Source organism: Bos mutus, chromosome 1 (assembly GCF_027580195.1).
Source record: "Bos mutus isolate GX-2022 chromosome 1, NWIPB_WYAK_1.1, whole genome shotgun sequence".
In the NCBI taxonomy this organism is placed as follows: domain Eukaryota; kingdom Metazoa; phylum Chordata; class Mammalia; order Artiodactyla; family Bovidae; genus Bos; species Bos mutus.
Window position 1 is genome coordinate 32861522 of NC_091617.1, and position 20785 is coordinate 32882306.

Here is a 20785-nt window from a genome sequence, read left to right on the forward strand (position 1 = left end):
AAAGAGCCTCTTGATGAGGGTGAAAAAGGAGAATGAAAAGCTGGCTTGAAACTCAACATACAAAAAACTAAGATTATGGCATGCAGTCACATCTCTTCATGGCAAATAGAAGGGGGAAAAGTGGAAGCAGTGAAAGATTTTATTTTCTTGGGCTCCAAAATCACTGCAGTTGGTAACTGCAGCCATGAAAGTAAAAGACCCTTGCTCCTCGAAAGAAAAACTATGACAAATCTCAATTAAAAAGTGGAGACATTACTTTGCTGACAAAGGCTCATATAGTCAAAGCTATGGTTTTTCTAGTAGTCACTTATGGATGTGAGAGTTGGACCAAAAAGAAGGCTGAGGGTCAAAGAACTGATGCTTTTGAATTGGAGCTTCAGCTCCAATACTTCGGCCACCTGATGTGAAGAGCCAATACATTGGAAAAGGCTCTGATGCTGGGAAAGATGGAAGTCAAAAGGAGAAGGGGGGAGGGACAGAGAATGAGATGATTGGATAACATCACTGACTCAGTGGACATGAATCAAGCAAACTCTGGGAGACAGTGGAGGACAGAGGAGCCTAGAATCCTGCTGTCCATGTGGTCGAAAAGAGTCAGACACAACTTAGTGACTGAACAGTAACTATAGAATAAAAGAAGAGTAAATGAAAAATAGTACTTTATTTATGAATACATGAGTTGTATTGACCCTTACGAATGTTCCAGTGTGTAGGTAGAATTTAAAAATAGCGTGTTTCTCAGAAAACAAGATAAAAATAATCAATGGTAGTAGACAGTAAGTAGAGAGAAACTTGTATTCAGAAGGGTGATGTCACATTACAGATGTTTTACTGATGCAAATGACTCATTTTCAAAATAGGTTGATAAGGAGTATGTTACAGTTTCTGGATGCTACAAGATCTCATAAACTGAATTTTTGATAGCCAGAAAATTACATAAGTGTTTCAAAGGAGTCATACTTAACTGCTACTTATAGAATTGACTTCAATGGATAGATTTTTAAAAATTTTCTTATAGAGTTTACTTTAGTTCATGGGCTTTTAAAAATATTTCTCCCATCTTTTATCATCTTTTGGGCCTGCATTAAAACACTATGTTAATAGAAAATAAGAGAAATCCTTCAATCTTCAATAGAAAGAAAGACATTATAATCTATGCAATTATAGTGCCTACCTTAAGGCATCAGGCTTAGAATTGGGCAATCATTTTTATAACATTTTTCAGTCAGATGGTATTATATTTTGAGTCAGCCTAAGGATATAGTGCACAAAATATAAAATCTTTTCTTAGAAGAGGTTACAAGTGATAGTTGACTTTTCATGTCTAAACTTTTGTTTAATGGCCCTGAGAGTCACTCAACCTACTCTCAAGAGAAAGAGGTTATTATAAGGTTTTTCTGGCCATTGTCAAGTGAAAGGAACACAAGGGAACCTATTTATTACCATAAAGGTTATTCCTTAGATATATAAATAGTTCACTGATTGACTGGCTTCATAGTGACTTAGTTTCTTTGGTCTGTAAGAACACACTGCTCTCTCCTTTTTCCTCTATTTTGCTCACATTTTCTGTACATCATTAATCATATTCTCTCATTAGATCGGCTAAATCATGGCTTCCCTGAAATTAGCTGTGGTATATATGTGTGCCTGTGTTTGTATACCTGTGTACTCAAGTATGTGTTTTTACTTCAATTTCTTTGAACTCTTCAGGGTTTTAAACCACAATGAGATACATGAGAGAGATTCTGAAACAAGCTAGTTAACTACATTGGTTCTGTTTGGGAGTAAAGTTTCATACTTTCTACCTTGGATATTATGCACCTGGGAGTCAGGTACCTCTTCAGGTTTAATTACATCTAACGGGGGGTTAGATATGTCTTCAGGTTTAATCACACCTAATTTAATTAGGCTATAGAGTATGGCAACTTCTAGGTAAGGAATATCTACAAAAGAAATTACATTGGAGAGGGATTTATCATTACAAATCAAAAATATGATTATGGCAAATATTATGAAGTCAAATTCACCAAGTACAGACACTATAGAGGGCTACAGATTTATTTTCACATGTTGATATAACTTTTAGATTTAATTACTATGATTCTGATAAATACAAAATATTAAGGAGTCTCTAATAAAAAATTGTGCTCTGGGATAAAATATAAAAAAAAGGTTTCTATTTCTCTGTACCCTACCTTATTCTGAGATTTTATTTGTGAACACTTGATAGGGTATAAACTAAGCCTAAAGTGCACAAGATTAGTTCCACAAGTTATGCTGAGTATATTAATACCTCAAAGCTCGTGAACAAGGCAGGTAAGTCAAAAACAGGAAACTATGCTAAAATGGCAAACTCTGATTTTCAGCTCATTACATTACTGGTACAGAAACAATAAGTAATATTCATATTGCTACTGGATATTCAAAAAATGTGCTAGTAAAATTAAGATTTTCTCGAGAACCAGCTAATCTGTCTCTTGGGCAGTCACAATTAAGAACTAATTTCCTAAGTAGCCATTTTTTCTAAAATAGTCTATCTACTATACTTTTTTCAAAAGAGGTATCTGATAGGGTGAAGATCAGGGAGTATATCTGATTATTATGAATCTTTAAACTGTTACTTTCTTTGGTATTTTGAACACACTAAAAGTTCTTTCAGTTCAGTTCAGTTCAGTCGCTCAGTCGTGTCCGACTCTTTGCAACCCCATGAATCGCAGCACGCCAGGCCTCCCTGTCCATCACCAACTCCCGGAGTTCACCGAGACTCACGTCCATTGAGTCAGTGATGCCATCCAGACATCTCATCCTCTGTCATCCCCTTCTCCTCCTGCCCCCAATCCCTCCCAGCATCAGAGTCTTTTCCAATGAGTCAACTCTTCGCATGAGGTGGCCAAAGTACTGGAGTTTCAGCTTTAGCATCATTCCTTCCAAAGAAATCCCAGGGCTGATCTCCTTCAGAATGGACTGGTTGGATCTCCTTGCAGTCCGAACGACTCTCAAGAGTCCTCTCCAACACCACAGTTTAAAAGCATCAATTCTTCAGCGCTCAGCCTTCTTCGCAGTCCAACTCTCACATCCATACATGACCACAGGAAAAACCATAGCCTTGACTAGACGAACCTTTGTTGGCAAAGTAATGTCTCTGCTTTTGAATATGCTAGTTACGTTGGTCATAACTTTCCTTCCAAGGAGTAAGCATCTTTTAATTTCATGGCTGCAGTCACCATCTGCAGTGATTTTGGAGCCCAGAAAAATAAAGTCTGACACTGTTTCCACTGTTTCCTCATCTATTTCCCATGAAGTGATGGGACCAGATGCCATGATCTTCATTTTCTGAATGTTGAGCTTTAAGCCAACTTTTTCACTCTCCACTTTCACTTTCATCAGAAGGCTTTTTAGTTACTCTTCACTTTCTGCCATAAGGGTGGTGTCATTTGCATATCTGAGGTTATTGATATTTCTCCTGGCAATCTTGATTCCAGCTTGAGCTTCTTCCAGTCCAGCATTTCTCATGATGTACTCTGCATATAAGTTAAATAAGCAGGGTGACAATAGACAGCCTTGACGTACTCCTTTTCCTATTTGGAACCAGTCTGTTGTTCCATGTCCAGTTCTAACTGTTGCTTCCTGACCTGCATACAGATTTCTCAAGAGGGAGGTCAGGTGGCCTGGTATTCCCATCTCTTTCAGAATTTTCCACAGTTTATTGTGATCCACACAGTCAAAGGCTTTGGCATAGTCAGTAAAGCAGAAATAGATGTTTTTCTAGAACTCTCTTGCTTTTTCGATGATCCAGCGGATGTTGGCAATAGCTATGTATCTGTCTTTCTCAACAGACTGGGATTTCTTTCTTTAAGGTTTCACATGCAAAATCTAGCATGTCGTCTAACATATGATATGAGCGCAAGGTTTTTATATGGAGAATAAGTGAGTCATTTAGGTTAAATTGCTCTCATGTTATTAAAGTGTTTAAGAACTTTAAAGGAGGTGACTCCTCTACTGAATGCTTTCCTGGACTGAGCAAACCAGTTCTTGGTATTCTTGTAAGGTGCACACCACTAAATAGAGAATTAAATAAATATAAATATAGAATTAAATGTAGAAATAAGCAATCACTTGGGGGAAAGTGATCTAAGACTATATACCTCAATAATCTTCAAGGGAGATGACTCTGGGGATTTCCTTGGAGATTCAGTGGTAAGGATTTTACCTATCAGTGCAGGGGGTACAGATTTGACACCTGGTAGGGACCTAAGCAATGGCACCCCACTCCAGTACTCTTGCTTAGAAAATCCCATGGATGGAGGAGCCCGTTAGGCTGCAATCCATGGGGTCTCTAAGAGTCGGACACGACTGAGCGACTTCACTTTCACTTTTCACTTTCATGCATTGGAGAAGGAAATGGCAACCCACTCCAGTGTTCTTGCCTGGAGAATCCCAGGGACAGGGGAGCCTGGTGGGCTGCCATCTATGGGGTCGCACAGAGTCGGACACGACTGAAGTGACTTAGCATAGCACAGCATAGCATAGGGAGCTAAGATCCCACAGGCAGAAAAGCAAAAAGAAATAAAAAATAAAACAAACCAGAAGCGATATTGTAATAGATTCAATAAAGACTTTAAAAAAATGTTATACATCAAAAAAACTTTAAAAATAAAAATTAAACAAAAATTTAAAGAGAAGATAACTCTCCTTCCTGATAATTCTTCTAAATGGAGCAGTATTCTTCTTAGTGATGTTCTAAAGTAATCTTAATAGAAATTTTCTATTCAAATATTTAAATTTTCTGAGCCTTCAAGCAATGATTAACTATATCCAATGTTTTTGAGGGAAAGTGACTCATACCTCATGTTATAGAAGGATTTGCATAAACACAAAATATACTGATAACATAAAAGGTAATATGAATGAATTGATACATGAATATGATACAACCGCTAAATTATTGCAGAAAAATAAGATGAAACCTAAAGTGAAATCAATAAGCAATCTTGTTATAAAGGTTTTCACATTTTCACATTTGCCAATGGTGAATCACAAGCTTTAACTAGTACACTTAAATGGTACAAAAAGAGAGACATGATGAATTAAGTACTATGTTCACAAATCATTTGTATAAGAGATCTGACATTTCATGGTTCCAAGAGTCAAGAGAATTTCTCTCTGAGTTCATATGTTTTAGACAAAAGTCTATATATTGAAATAATTTGACAATAAGTTCAGTCAGTAAAGAATCTACCTGCAATGCAGGAATCCATTGGGTCCAGAAATCCCCTGGAGAAGGAAATGGCAACCCACTCCAGTACTCTTGCCTGGAAAATCCCATGGACATAGGAGACTGGAAGGCTACAGTCCATGGGATCGCAAGAGTCGGACATGACTTAGCGACTAAACCACCACCAAGTTATATACAATAAATATCACAGAGTGGGTCCTTATAGCACCTCTGAATATATACCTGTGGGGTAACATTTAAGAGGAATTTGATAGACTGTAATATTTGACTCATGTGAATAAAGTTAAAGCAATTTTAGAATATTTAGATAAATAAATTATGCCCCCTTCATCAGTCCTCTGTAAATATCATTTTGCTCATCTGAGCTTTTGAAATCTATTAACAAGAACTGAGCTTCAATAAAATTCCTTGTCAAGTGAAACAAACATTTTGCATTGCTAGTAAATGATAGAGCCACAGCTTTACAAACCAGGATTATGAGTGGCACCTTCTTATAAAAGTAGACTATTGCAAAAGGGATTTGTAAAAGTTTGATGCATTCTAATTGGAGTTGTATGAAGGAGTGTGTGTGTGTGTGTGTGTGTAGTGTGTGTATCTGTGCGTGTTAGTGACTTAGTCATGTCTGACTCTCTGTGACCCCATGGACTGCAGCACACCAGGCTCCTCTGTCCATGGACTTCTCCAGGCAAGAATACTGGAGTGGGTTGCCATTTCCTTCTCAATGTGAATTTTAATAGTAGTAGTTTAGTTGCTCAGTTGTATCTGACTCTTTCGACCCCATAGACTGTAGCCTGTCATGTTCCTCTGTCCATGGGATTCTCCAGGCAAGAATACTAGAGTGGGTTGCCATTGCCTTCTCTAGTATTAAGGAATACTCATAGGCATTACTGAAATTTGCTTCAAGAGTTTGTTTTGAGGTCTTCTCCAGTGAACAAATGAAAGTGGTTGCCAGACTTTAAAGTTTTACTATATAAGACATGGCCTCAGTATTTTTGGTCTGGAGAAAATTTGAAGCAGATATAAAACCAAATGCTTACCTTGAATAGTAAAAAAAAGAAAAATAAAAGATGGTCTGTAAAAAAAAAAATCCTGTTGTACACTTAAGCCATAAGAAAAGAAAAAGTACCAATAATCCCTTCAAGACAAATTAGTTCTAAAATATGCATCTACGTTACTGACTGAGTTAACTAGGCATAGTTACTTTATGTCATTTTTTTAAGTGATGAAAGAGTTGAATGCCTTCTAAAAATGATGCGTTCACTTTTATAAATTTGGATCTATACAGCTTCTTTTAAACAAGAATTATATAACATACCCATTTGTCCAATATGGTCACTCCAAGTTTTTGGCAATAATAACAAGTTAACTTATTTAACATTCACATTGTCTCTCCTGTACGGCAAGAAGACCTTCTTTCAGCTTACTAACACTGGTGTCATTTAAAGCACCATTAGTAACAGTGTATGGATTCAGAATAAATTTATTGAAACTTCTTGTTGAAACTGTTATTTTATTCTTCAAAAATCACCTACAAACACAGACTCTGAAAATAATAGCAGAGTTCATATTCTACATAAGCATAGAAATTTGGGGTATACACTGAGATCTTACAACTTTGCTGATGACCAAAAAATTTAAAGCCCAAATAGTTGAGGAGAACTCACAAAATATATTACAAAATTCCAAGAGCTTTATCCCAGTTATGAGAAGGTATGATCCTTCTAGTATTGGCAATAAGACAGAACTGTATTTAAATCCCAACCTTGTTCCAAGTGTGGCTTATTGGCTTTGCAATCATTTAAAAGGAAATTGGTCCTCTTCAGGTGCAGGTCTGAAAGAAAGGGCTAACCTAGGGTTCAGGACAAGATTTCCTTTTATAAAAATGGGATTATTTTGTTCTGGATCTGTTTAAGGGGAATCAAAGTCACTAAAGAGCAGAAAGGAAATACATCACAAAAGTTCAGATTACAACGCTCAGGGTGATTGGAACCACTGTGGAGGCAAAGTAACATCTGAAGAAACTTCACGTTAGAAGGATATTCCTTCTAAAAGTCTAGTACAAAGGTGGCCAGAAGCTCCAGATACAGAGGCAGGTAACCTAATCGGGCTTCCCAAGTTGTGCTGGTGGTAAAGAACCCACCTGTCCATGCAGGAGACATGGGTTCCATCTCTGGATCAGGAAGATCTCCTGGAGGAGAGCATGGCAACCCCCTCCAATATTCTTGCCTAAAGAATCTCAGGGACAGAGGAGCCTGGGAGGTCAAGGTCCATAGGGTCACAAAGAGTCAGACACAACTGAAGTGACTTAGCATGCATGAAACCTAATATTATAAATCTGGGGGGAAAAAATGGATCTAGAGATATCTCCTGAGATCTGATTTTTAAAGAGATTTGAATGTAAAAATGTCCAGATGGCCTTTTGTTTCATTCCCTAGATAACTTGACTCAGGTTTTATATTTATTTAATTTTTAAATTTGTATTTAAATATAGCTGATTTACAATGTTGTGTTAGTTTCAAGTTTCAAATATTCAGGGTTGATTTCCTTTAGTATTGACAGGTTTGATCCCCATATAGTTCAAATGATTCTTAAGAGTCTTCTCCAGCATTACAATTCAAAAACATCAATTCTTTGGCACTCAGCTTTCTTTATGATCCAGCTCTCTGATACAGATACATACTATAAATATTGATAGAAAATCTATAGACTTCACCATGAAAGTTTCAAGAAAATAACTTTCATTGAGAAGCATCCGTGAGGAATTTTCAGGCAGATATTTAAAAACAGTTTTTTATAGCAGATTTCTAAAGCATGCAGTATAAACACAGTAGTATAATGAGACAATTTGCAACTGTTAAGTTCCTGTGCTCAACAGTGGCACACACCGAGGCCAAACAAATGGAAATGTCAGAGTCTGGAGCAGAGAAATGTTTATTGCATGGTCATGCAAGGACATGAGATGACTCATGTTCTAGAAAGCCTCAAGCTCCCCCAGGATTCAGCAAATGTCAGTCCTTATGTACTCCTGAATGGTGATGTTGGAGAAGACTCTTGAGAGTCCCTTGAACTGCAAGGAGATCTAACTAGTCAATCTCTAAAGGAAATCAATCCTGAATATTCATTGGAAGGACTGAAGCTGAAGTTCCAATACTTAGGCCATCTGATGTGAAGGGCTGACAGAAAAGATCCTGATTCTAGGAAATCAGAAAAGACCCTGATTCTAGGAAAAATTGAAGGCAGGAGGAGAAGGGGATGACTGAGGATGAGATGGTTGGATGGCATCACTGACTTGATGAACATGAGTTTGAGCAAGCTCTGGGAGTTGGTGATGGGCAGGGAAGCCTGGTGTGCTGTAGTCCATGGTTGCAAAGAGTTGGACATGACTGAACCACTGAACTGAACTGACTGATGTGCTCTGGGTCATCAAATGGTTAACGTCTTCCATTTGGTTGAGTGGGGTAGGAGTTTACATCTGCAAAAAAATTCAGAAAATTTGCATCAAATACTGTTATCTAGGTACTTCAGAAGGAGAAGGTAATGGCAACCCACTCCAGTACTCTTGCCTGGAAAATCCCATGGATGGAGGAGCCTGGTGGGCTGCAGTCCACGGGGTCGCTAGGAGGCGGGTCGCTAGGAGGCAGACACGACTGAGCGACTTCACTTTGACTTTTCACTTTCATGCATTGGAGAAGGAAATGGCAACCCACTCCAGTATTCTTGCCTGGAGAATCCCAGGGACGGGGGAGCCTGGTGGGCTGCCATCTACGGGGTCGCACAGAGTCGGAAGTGACTGAGGAAGACTTGCCGCCTCACCTCCCCAGGCCCCATGGGATCCTACTGAGTTACACAATCACCAGCAACCAAAAGCAATCACATTTATGATTACTTGAGAGCAAGTGCTCATATGTCCATAATCTCCTTTGGAAAAAGATAGAAGGGTGACTTCAAGGATATAATGGAAAGCAATCCTACAAATTCCTGTGTTTAGTGTTTGCCCTTTGCTTCACTGGCCATTGAACCAACACATTATATAATACATGACATGGCTATCTTCAAAAATGTAAATGAAAAGGAGAAATATATGTTGAAATAGTGAAAGAACGTTAAGCTTACAAAGAGTGGCAATAAAAAGAGAGGGAGAAAAGTGAGTAAAGTTAGTTCCAGTATTCACTCACCTTTGGTCATATCACCTACAGTGATGATGCATTGATTATACCCTTGCTCTTGAAAATAATTCTGTTGGCCAACAACAGACTTTTAGACTCTACCTCACCGCTATTGAATCAGAATCTGTGTTTTAACAAGATTCAAATATGATTCAGCTGCACATGCCATTTTTGAGAAACACTGTTTTAGATCACAAAGTGATGAAGTAATGCTGTGACTTGCCAAAGAAGAAAAAAATAAAAACTTTCTAAAACAATACAGAACATGAAACAAGAATATATATGGAATCACCAGATTAACTATGCCATATAAAGAAATTTCTATTAATTCTGTAACTATGTAATACATCAGTTACTTTATAAAGCTAGGAAGCAAAATGAAAATAAATTGTAAGTGCTATTTCCTGTTTGGTGAGGAGGATGTCAGCAGAAATATGGGCAAAGATATGACAACTAGCTCTTCTCAGTACTTTTTCCTGTTAATCTTATGCCTTCTAATAACCCTATAAGATGTCACATAAGCTAATATTAAAAGCAACAAATTATACTTTTACTTATTCTGCTTGAATGATGCTCATTAATATTTTATGTTATATACAATTGCTATCAGATTTTATGTGTCCAATTAATATTACATACAATGATATTTTTGTGAAGAAAATAGCTGAAGGAAGCAGATGTGTGGGTTCTTAAAATGCAGCTGTTATTAAAATTAAAGAATATAAGCAATATTTTGGAATAATTTCTTACATTTTGTGTAACATAATTATATAAGTATTTTGTCAAGAGATCTAAATTTTCTTAAATTTCTACTGCTTGGAGCTTTCAACAAGAAAACATTGGCATAGATTTATAGGCAAGGATACAAAATATAAAAATGTGGCAACATTTTGTATAAATTTATGAGACACTGAAAAGTAAGAGAGCCTCATTTTTTTTAATATACCAAAGAACTATAATACATCTGTATTATCTTGACACATTTTGACTAAAAGAAGATTGTTTCATCTTTCACTCTAAAATTTTTTAACTGAAGTTTAATCTAATTTTCAAATGAAAAAACCTCAGAAATGACTTTGGTTAACAAAAATGAGATATTTCATAGTAAACATGTTGATAGAAAGCCTTATACCCTATATGATTAATTTATAGTTAAAAAATAGAGTTGAGATACTATGATCTTTCTTCCCTTTCCAAACGTTGGAAATTCTTACTCTGAAAAACTGCCGAAATCTCATAAAACTTTTTGTGGTAAAAATTTTACCACAAAATCATAAACAGATATTTTCCAAACAAGACATGTGATGTTTACCTAGGCTTATCCTTTATTATGGCTTCCCTGGTGGCTCAGACAGTAAAGAACCCGCCTGCAGTACGGGAGACCTAGGTCCCATCCCTGTGTTGGGAAGATCCCCTGGAGGAGGGAATGGCAACCCACTCCATTACTCTTACCTGGAGAATCCACATGGGCAATGGAGCCTGGCAGGCTACAGTCCATGGGGTTTCAAAGAGTCAGACACGACTGAGTGACTGAATGCATCCTTTATTAATTTTACTTTATTTTTTAAAATCAATAAGATAAAAACATTCTTCTCTGGAAAAAAGTAAAACTCAATGGACCATACAAATATCTTCCTGTCAAATACATAAAATTCAATATCCTTTTCAAGTCAAGTCTTTGCATAGAGCACGACAATAGAAAAGCTGAATTTATGTTAATTTGTTATCATTGATATATTTTTAAATAGCTTTAAAATATTTAATACATGCTAGAATCAAATATTTTATGCAAAAGAACTCTTTTCCTAAAAATATCATTGTTCATTTGAATTGAAACACTAAGAAATTGGAACAGCTTTCTCCCTCAACTGTATTTAAGATCTTGTTAAAATGATATTTTAACCTTAGACTATCATTTTGATTTCTAATCCATTAAAATTACCCTCTTCTTATCAGCTACTTTAGATTTGAGAAATTTCAAATTAAATGAAAATATTATTAAATCTCTTTTCCATAGAGAACAAATAATCCCTAAGTGCACCATTTAGTGTTGAATCTGAATCAGTGCACAATAAGTTTAAATACTGATATGTGAATTCACATCTTGAGGGAAGTGTTCTCATTCAGGCTGAAACAAATTCTTCAGCTAAGTGAAAACCATTTATCTCAACAGAAATTTCATTGCAAATATATATAGAGAGAGATAGATATTTGAATATTCAAAATGTTCGCATGACTGTCCTCCTTCTCTACCAAAGATGACAACTTTCTCATCTTAGGTATTTTATAGCAATTATGTTGACCTCACATTGTTCATGTTAATCATAGCTCAAATACATGGTTCAGAAAAAAAAGATTATCTTTTAATAAGATCTAAATCTAAAGAAAAGAGACTAATATTGTAAAATGGCCTGATTTTTCTAATGGAATATTTAAAAGGGGGCTATGTCTTGCCTTTTTATTTCTGCATTTAACTTTTAAAATACATAACTGAATTAGTTTTAATTCTGTTTACTTGAAATGGGTTAAATGTCAAACTAACAAATATTTGCTTTTTATAATTGGATAAAGATAAGCAGAAAGCACTTCCGGTGGTGTCTTGAGTAAACGAGATCTGTTACATTTCAAAGAGAATTTCACAGAATTTTAAGTTTTATATTTTATTTTCAGATGTAAAATATTTAAAGGAAGAGGATGCAAATCGCAAGACGTTCACAGTCAGCAGCACACTGGATTTCCGAGTGGACAGAAGTGATGATGGCGTGGCGGTCATCTGCAGAGTAGACCATGAATCTCTCAATGCCACTCCTCAGGTGGCCATGCAGGTGCTAGAAATACACTGTAAGTAAATGCTATTCCATAACTCTCTATCGTGGTGGCAAGTCTCCGCATCTGCATTTAAAATTATTTTAAAATTACCTGGAAATTACAGCAAGTGTGCAGCAAAAGCTACAGCCAAATGAGGTAAAACTAACCTCCGTAATATTAATCACACTCAAAGGAAAGGAGTTCTTGCCCATTCTTGACAAAGTAGAAAAAGAAAGGATATATCAAAAGGTTAACACTCCTAGTTTTCTTCCAAATGTTGACCAGGAAGATCAGAAATTTGGCAATCAATGAGAGGTGAAAATCTGAGAAAGCCTTGATGAACTTTCTAAATGTAACATTATTATATGCAAATATGACTTCACATCTGTTCTTTTAAAATAGGACATTTTTTTCTATTTTTAAAAATATACTAAGTCTTTATGAACACAGGGACGTATCTATTATGTTTTTTTAAACAACATAATTATTGTTCACAAGTGATAAGAACATAAATTGGATGACTCTGGTGAGCCTGGGCAGTACTGAAATGCTTTGCTGGCCTTATCTTAACGTGTGTTATCTTACGTTAGGGCATCAGCATAACAGCCTGATGAACAGTCACTACTCTCTTTACTCAGTTTATGAATAAAATCACTGAAGATTATAGTGATTGAATCACTTGGCCAAGTTCACACAACTAGCAAATGATCAACTTATGATCATGCCACTTTGGTAGTTAGCAATATCCTTGGAATACAGCAAGTGATCTATAAATATTTATTAAAACGAAGAGGAATGAATTGAAATATATAACAAAGTTGAAAAGTATAGCACAAATAATTATGTTTCTGAATCCTACTACTTGATTTTTTCTAATATTAGAGATTTTTTATGGAGTTTTTTATCTGTGATAAATTATAGTTTTAGTTTAGGATTTGTGTGTGTTTGTGTGTGTGTGGTATGAAATTACATTAAATCTTAAATGTTGTCTAGGTACTAGTCTTCTATGTCCCATATTTTGTTTTTGTTTATTTATTCAATAAGAATATATCCACCACCTTCTGTGTTCTGCACTATGCAGGCAATCTATTTGTCATTCCTGGTCACCCTTCAAGGGTCACTCAAATTCTCTCTTGTCAGACTGTCCCTAACTTTATCAACCTACAGGGATCCTTCTCACTTCTGAACTCCTGAATGCTTTATCATTTCTACAGCAAGCTAAACTTCTCATTATTATCAAACTTATCTTATTCTTTAATTCCCCTGGTGGATACTGATAATCAACTAGATTTAGGACTTGTGGATATAGGCTTCATCTCATGGTAGGGAGAGACTACTATCTTCCTTTTTAAAATTCTTCGTGTTCTCTAATAAAGGAATGGATAAAGAAGATGTGGTACATACATACAATAGAATATTCCTAAGCCATTAAAAATGAAATAATACCATTTGCAGCAACGTGGATAGACCTAGAGATAGTCATACTGAGTGAAGTAAGTCAGAGATCGAGAAATATCATATGACTTCCCTTCTATGTAGACTTTAAAAAGAAATGATACAAATGAACTTCTTTATAAAACAGAAACAGACTCACAGACTTTGAGAATGAAATTATGGTTGCCAGGAGGCAAGGAAGGGGGCATAGTTAGGGAAACTGGTATAAACATGTACACACTGCTGTATTTAAAATAGATAACCAACAAGGACCTACTGTATAGCACATGGAACTCTGCTCAATATTATGGATGGGAGGGGAGTTTGGGGGAGAATCAATACATGTATATGTATGGCTGAGTCCCTTCGCTGTTCACCTGGAACTATCACATTGTTGTTAATTGGCTATACCCCAATACAAAATAAAAAGATTAAAAAAAAAAAGAATATATCAAGTACCTACTATGAAACAGGTGTTCTTTGGGGCACTGGGGTTACAGAGGTGATCAAAAAAGTATAACTTTAACAAAACAAGTTGAGATTGTCTCCAAGTGTCAAAATCACCATGATCACACACAGCAACAAATTCCAGTTCCCTTACAGCATCTGTTCTAGGTAGAAGTGAAGGAAAAGCAAAATAAATACAACATATAGAATGATATGTATTAAGTGTGAGGGAAAAAACAAAGCAGGAAAGTGATGAGTGCAATTAGAATGGAAGTCAAGGACAGCAAATGTGTGTTTGTATTAGTACATAACATATATATAATGCATTTATATATAAATATATAATTTGTAACATATAATATAATATCAAATTATATCATTGAATACTACAGTATAATATTATATAGTATTAATACATGATTTAATATAGTATTAGAAATATTTATGTGAATATATAAGATATATAAATTTTATTTATATATAATATATACATAAATATATTTAAATAAAATATTTTAACTGAATTAGTATGTTTAAATTTTAAATAAATACATATACATAAAATTAACAGAGAAGGGCAAGTACAAATGTCCTGATATAGGGACGTGTGAGTTGTTTTTATGTCTCTAGAAATAGCAAGGATATCAGTGAGACCAGACTAGAGAGTAAAGTAGAGAGTATCATGAGAAAAAATCAGAGAAGTATCAGGAGGATGAGATGTTTTTTAATTTGTAACAGAGAAAATATCAATCAGATCATTATTTTTAATTATCGCTCATATTATTTTATTTATTCTTAGTTTCAGTTCAGTTCAGTTCAGTCACTCAGTCGTATCCAACTCTTTGCAACCCCATGAATCACAGCATGCCAGGCCTCCCTGTCCATCACCAACTCCCGGAGTTCACCCAAACTCATGTCCATCGAGTCAGTGATGCCATGCAGCCATCTCATCCTCTGTCATCCCCTTTTCCTCCTGGCCCCAATCCCTCCCAGCATCAGGGACTCTTTCAATGAGTCAACTCTTCTCATGAGGTGGCCAAAGTATTGGAGTTTCAGCTTCAGCATCATTCCTTCCAAAGAACACCCAGGACTGATCTCCTTCAGGATGGACTGGTTAGATCTCCTTGCAGTCCAAGGGACTCTCAAGAGTCTTCTCCAACACCACAGTTCAAAACCATCAATTCTTTGGCGCTCAGCTTTCTTCACAGTCCAACTCTCACATCCATACATGACTACTGGAAAAACCATAGCCTTGACTAGACAGACTTTATTGGCAAAGTAATGTCTCTGCTTTTGAATATGCTATCTAGGTTGGTCATAACTTTCCTCCCAAAGAGTAAGCGTCTTTTAATTTCATGGCTTCAATCACCATCTGCAATGATTTTGGAGCCCCCAAAAATAAAGTCTGACACTGTTTCCACTGTTTCTCCATCTATTTCCCATGAAGTGATGAGACCAGATGCCATGATCTTAGTTTTCTGAATGTTGAGCTTAAAAGTTATTAACTTATTAAAAATTTATGACTACTTTGAATAATATTAGTTTCATTAATTTTCTTCCTGTTCTCATTGAAGTGGATTTGAAGAAAAGCATATTTTAGAGCCCAAATTGAACTTATTTCCAAATTTCAACATTTATTTTCAGTGAGACCTTGTGACAATTACTGAAAGTGCTTGAGCTTTGATTATAAATTAGAGAATATTTGTTAGGACCAAGCTATACAACTGAAGTTAATGGCATTCAGTAAGCCTTAGATAAATATCAATTCTCTTTTTTCTTAGTTGGTTCAGGCTGTTGTAAAAAAAAAAAATGCTATTGTCTGAGTGGTTTATAAGAAATAGATATTTATTTCCCATAATCCTGAGGATCAAAAATTGAAGATCAAGGACAAGGCACATTCAGTGTCTGGTGAGGACCCTGACCTTGTCTCATAGTCGACCATTTTCTATTAGGCACATGGCAGAAGAATCTCTGGGATCTCTTTTGTAAGGATGCTAATCCAAGTCATGAGCATCCAAAGTCTTTACCTTCTAATAACATCACATTGGGCATTAGGTTTCCACATGTAAACTTTCAGTTCATTTCAGTTCCGTTGCTCAGTCTTGTCCAACTCTTTGTGACTCCATGGACTGCAGCACACCAGATTTCCCTGTCCATCACCAACTACCGGAGCTTACTCAAACTCATGTCCATTGAGTAGGTGATGCCATCCAGTCATCTCATCCTCTGTTGTCCCCTTCTCCTCCCGCCTTCAATCTTTCCCAGCATCAAGGTCTTTTCAAATGAGTCAGTTCTTCCCAACAGGTGGCCAAAGTATTGGAGTTCAGCTTCAGCATCAGTCCTTCCAATGAGTATTCAGGACCAAATTCCTTTAGGATGGACTGGTTGGATCTCCTTGCAGTCCAAGGGACTCTCAAGAGTCTTCTCCAACGCCATAGTTCAAAAGCATCAATTCTTTGGCAATCAACTTTCTTTACAGTCCAACTTTGACATCCATACATGACTACTGGCAAACCAATAGCTTTGACCAGATTAAACTTTGTAAAGTAGTCTCTGCTTTTTAATATGCTATCTAGGTTGATCATATCTTTTCTTCTAAAGACCAAGTGTCTTTTAATTTCATGGCTGCAATCATCATCTGCAGGGATTTTGGAACCACAATAATTAAATTCTCTCATTTAGTTTCCATTATTTCCCCATCTATTTGCCATGGTGATGGGACTGGATGCCATGATCTTAGTTTTCTGAATGTTGAGTTTTAAGCCAACATTTTCACTCTCCTCTTCCACTTTCATCAAGAGGCTCTTTAGTTCTTCTTCATTTTCTGCCATAAGCATGCTGTCATCTGCATATCTAGAGTTATTGATATTTCTCCCAGCAATCTTGATTCCAGCTTGTGCTTCTGCCAGCCCAGCATTTCTCATGATGTACTCTGCATAGAAGTTAAATAAGGAAGGTGACAATATACAGCCTGGATGTATTCCTTTCCTGATTTGGAACCAGTCTGTTGTGCCATGGCCAGTTCTAACTGTTGCTTCTTGACCTGCATACAGATTTCTCAGGAGACAGGTTAGGTGGTCTGGTATTCGCATCTCTTTAGGAGTTTTTCGTAGTTTGTTGTGATACACACAGTCAAAGGCTTTGGCGTAGTCGATAAAGCAGAAATAGATATTTTTTCTGGAATTATTGTGATTTTTCTATGATCCAATGGATGTTGGCAATTTAATCTCTGGTTCCTCTGCCTTTTCTAAATCCAGCTTGAACATCTGAAAGTTCATGGTTCATGTACTATTGAAGCCTGGCTTGGAGAATTTTGAGCATTTTTGTTAGTGTGTGAGATGAGTGCAATTGTGCAGTTGTTTAAACATTCTCTGGCATTGCCTTTCTTTGGGACTGGAATTAAAACTGACCATTTTGCCTTTTTGTGTTTCTTTTTCTTGGGGATGGTCTTGATCGCTGCCTCCTGTACAATGTCACGAACCTCCGAACATAGTTCTTCAGGCTCTCTGTCTATGAACATAAGGGATTTTATTTAGGTCATATCTGAATCGTCTAGTGGTGTTCTCTACTTTCTTCTCTTTAAGTCTGAATTTTGTAATAAAGAGTTCATGATCTGAGCCACAGTCAGCTCCCAGTCTTATTTTTGCTGACTGTATGGAACTTTGGGGAAACATTAGCATTCATTCTCTAGCTCCTTCATTTTTCTATGTCTTCTTACTTAATCTATATATCATTCAAAATATGAAATGTTATGTATTCAGTATATCAAGAATACCCTGATCATCAGTATTTAATTTAAATTTTATTTTCACCTTTATACAAAGCTAAATAAGACTGTTTAAAAATATTTGTGATTATTAGGCTAGCTGCAATTTTCAACACATATTAAAACAAAAATAATAAAAATTGTCATAAAGAATGTTAAAGATTACCAGCCAGAGATCACCAGAAACCTACCAACACTCTAGCAAAATCATACAGGAGACAATTTGAATCTTTGGTTGTATATAAGAAAGAGTTAGGAGAGATTTGTAGAGAAATTAGGTTGTTAGGTTTGTTCTAAATATTCTGAGGATTTCCCTGGTGGTTCAGATGGTAAAGAATCTGCCTGCAATGCAAGAGACCTAGGTTTGATCCCTGAGTTAAGAATATAACCTCAAGAAGGAAATGGCAACCCATTTCATCCAGAACTCTTGCCTAGAGAATTCCATGGTCAGATGAGCTTGTTGGGCTACAGTTCATGGGGTTGCAAAGATTCAGACACGAGTGAGCAGAAAACACTTTAAATATTCTAAAGAGGGTTCTGAATTAGATTCTGTCAGGATTGGGGACAATTCAGTAATGTGTATGCTCATAATTTTTACCTACAAAGCACAAATATTAAAGCAGAACTAGACCTGCTATTATAAAGACATGTGGTTAATCATGCTAATTTCTATAATTGCTAAACATATTAGTCTCTGTCCTCTTTTAGAGCTGGTCATAGAATAAACTTGTCTTTTCTTTTTCTACCACCCAAGCATTGAGTGACTTTATCTGATTATTGTTTAGATTCTAGAGAATTGTTTATGACTGTTGAGATTATTCCAGGTAGTTGTAAGATACCAGTTGTTAGCTTCCACAGTCCTTTTCACTTTCTTGGGGGTCCAAAATGGAATTATTACATAAATTATCACATTTCAGTGTGCACTATTAAGCAAACTTCATCTTCATGGAGGAACACAATTGCATTGTCTAATTTTTATTAAGTTTTACATGACAAATATTATAGTTGATGGCCAGTTAAAAATAAAAACTCATCTGTCATGGTTTAATATGTAAATGGTTAGAAGGCAGAGGCCAGATCTATTTAAATTATTTTTTCTAGCATCTCACATACTATCATTCAAGTATGTGAAGTTAATTAAAACTAACTGATGATAATACTGAATGTTCCTCTAGGGATGCAGAACGTTCCTCAGGGATGAAATGAAGAATGAAAAGTGAAGAGGGACATTTAATACCAGTTTGTATCAAAATTAAAGCAAACTGATCAAATTGGGTGTGGTCTTCCTAAACAACTATGAATAGTGATTAAAGGATCTCAGCAAATACTTCCAGAGGCAACAGGTCATGACTCGACTTAAGTCCACATGTGCAGTATGCATGATGTGGAAATTCTGTGGATGCAAGTGGGGGAAAATAGAAAGAAGAATTGGAAAAGTAAAAAGGTGATGAGTCTAGACTTTGTGGGACATAAATTTAGAAATTCCATAAATTTTACAATGTTCCTAATTATGACTAATTGCAAAGACTGGCCTGAATAGAGGAACAGCTTTTGGAATCCTAGAGCAGAAGAGATGCCATTGTTTTCTGTGGCAACTGACAAGAGTAGGTATATATTCATCACTTGGGAAGTTATGAATACACCTGAAATAAAAATTCTGTTATTGTGGAAAGGTAAGTTTGATGAGAAATAAGACATAAGTATTTAACACATAGTGCTAAGAAGCAAAATGAGAACACATTGGACGAGGAATTATGTTCCTAGAGCTAAAGGTTTTAATTCTGTAACACTATGACATACAGTTTAGTAGGACTCAGCCTATAAAATATGTCACAGCAACATTCATTGCTTTATAAAATATTAATCTTAGATTTTAATGTCATATGATGGAAAAGAATTTAAACTTGAAATTTAAGAAAATATGAACTTTTCACTGTGTACCACAAGTGCTTTCAAATTTCAAATAATAGGTAATAGCATGTGTTACACCTGAGCAGTGGAAAAAGTCACTCTTTTTAAAATGGAAATTCCAATTCATCTTACTATTTTATACAATCCCTTTAAAACAATAATATTTTATTTTTCTGATTTGATTTTTAGATGAATAGACTGTATGAGTCATATTTTGTTTAATTCTCAGTAAGAATATGTTCTCTCCACTAACAGAAAGAACTATGTAAAAGCACAGAAAATAAGAAAATAACTAAACATTCATTTTCTGTGTGTAATATTGACACAATTATGTAAAAATCAACTGTTATTGAAAATGAAAACACAAGAGACAGATTAGTAGAATATTTCAGAATGAGTGTTTTGAGAAAACATTTTAGTACTGTGACACTGAACTGCCAATATGGATAAATAAGAGCCCAGGTTTTAAATGTTATGTGTATATGTGTTGTACGGTATAAATATACATAAGCATTGAGCCATGAAATCTTATGCTATCAATAATATTTGTTTAAAATTTTTATTGTGGAACAGTGCCATGATTTGCCTATACAAGAAGTAACTATTCACACATACACAGGCATCGACTTTTAAAACAGAACATAGTTTAGGTTATAGAAGACCTCCTGCATGTGTGCCTAAACAAATTCAGTGTGAGAATCTGTGAGAAACCTAGTAAGGGAAAGAGAGAGGAAGGGAGGGAGGGAGGGAGGGAGGGCTGACTCAGGAAGATTCAGTGTTGAAATTGTGTGTTTAAATGAGATCAATTAGGTTAATGAGTAAAAATAAGAAACCCATTATGTACTTTTAATAGCCAAAAAGCTCCTGGATTCATTTCCATAATAATGTAAGGAGTTAAATGGTCAAATTACAGTCCTGATCTTTACCTTCTTGAGGCTTTTATTTCCATTCTAGTTAACATGCAAATAAATAATACAATTAATCCTTTTTCTTTTTAACATGTTATATTAAAAATTT

General features: G+C 35.7%; 1 protein-coding gene across 2 annotated transcripts in view; it reads left to right on the forward strand.

The window, feature by feature from the left end:
- The window catches only part of CADM2 (cell adhesion molecule 2), a 1271679-nt gene that overhangs the window by 1096239 nt on the left and 154655 nt on the right, over positions 1-20785 (forward strand). For both annotated transcript variants that reach the window (XM_070367837.1, XM_070367845.1), the window contains exon 5: positions 12073-12243. In XM_070367837.1, coding sequence (XP_070223938.1) covers positions 12073-12243 — 171 coding nt within the window. The remainder of the gene's footprint in view (positions 1-12072; positions 12244-20785) is intronic.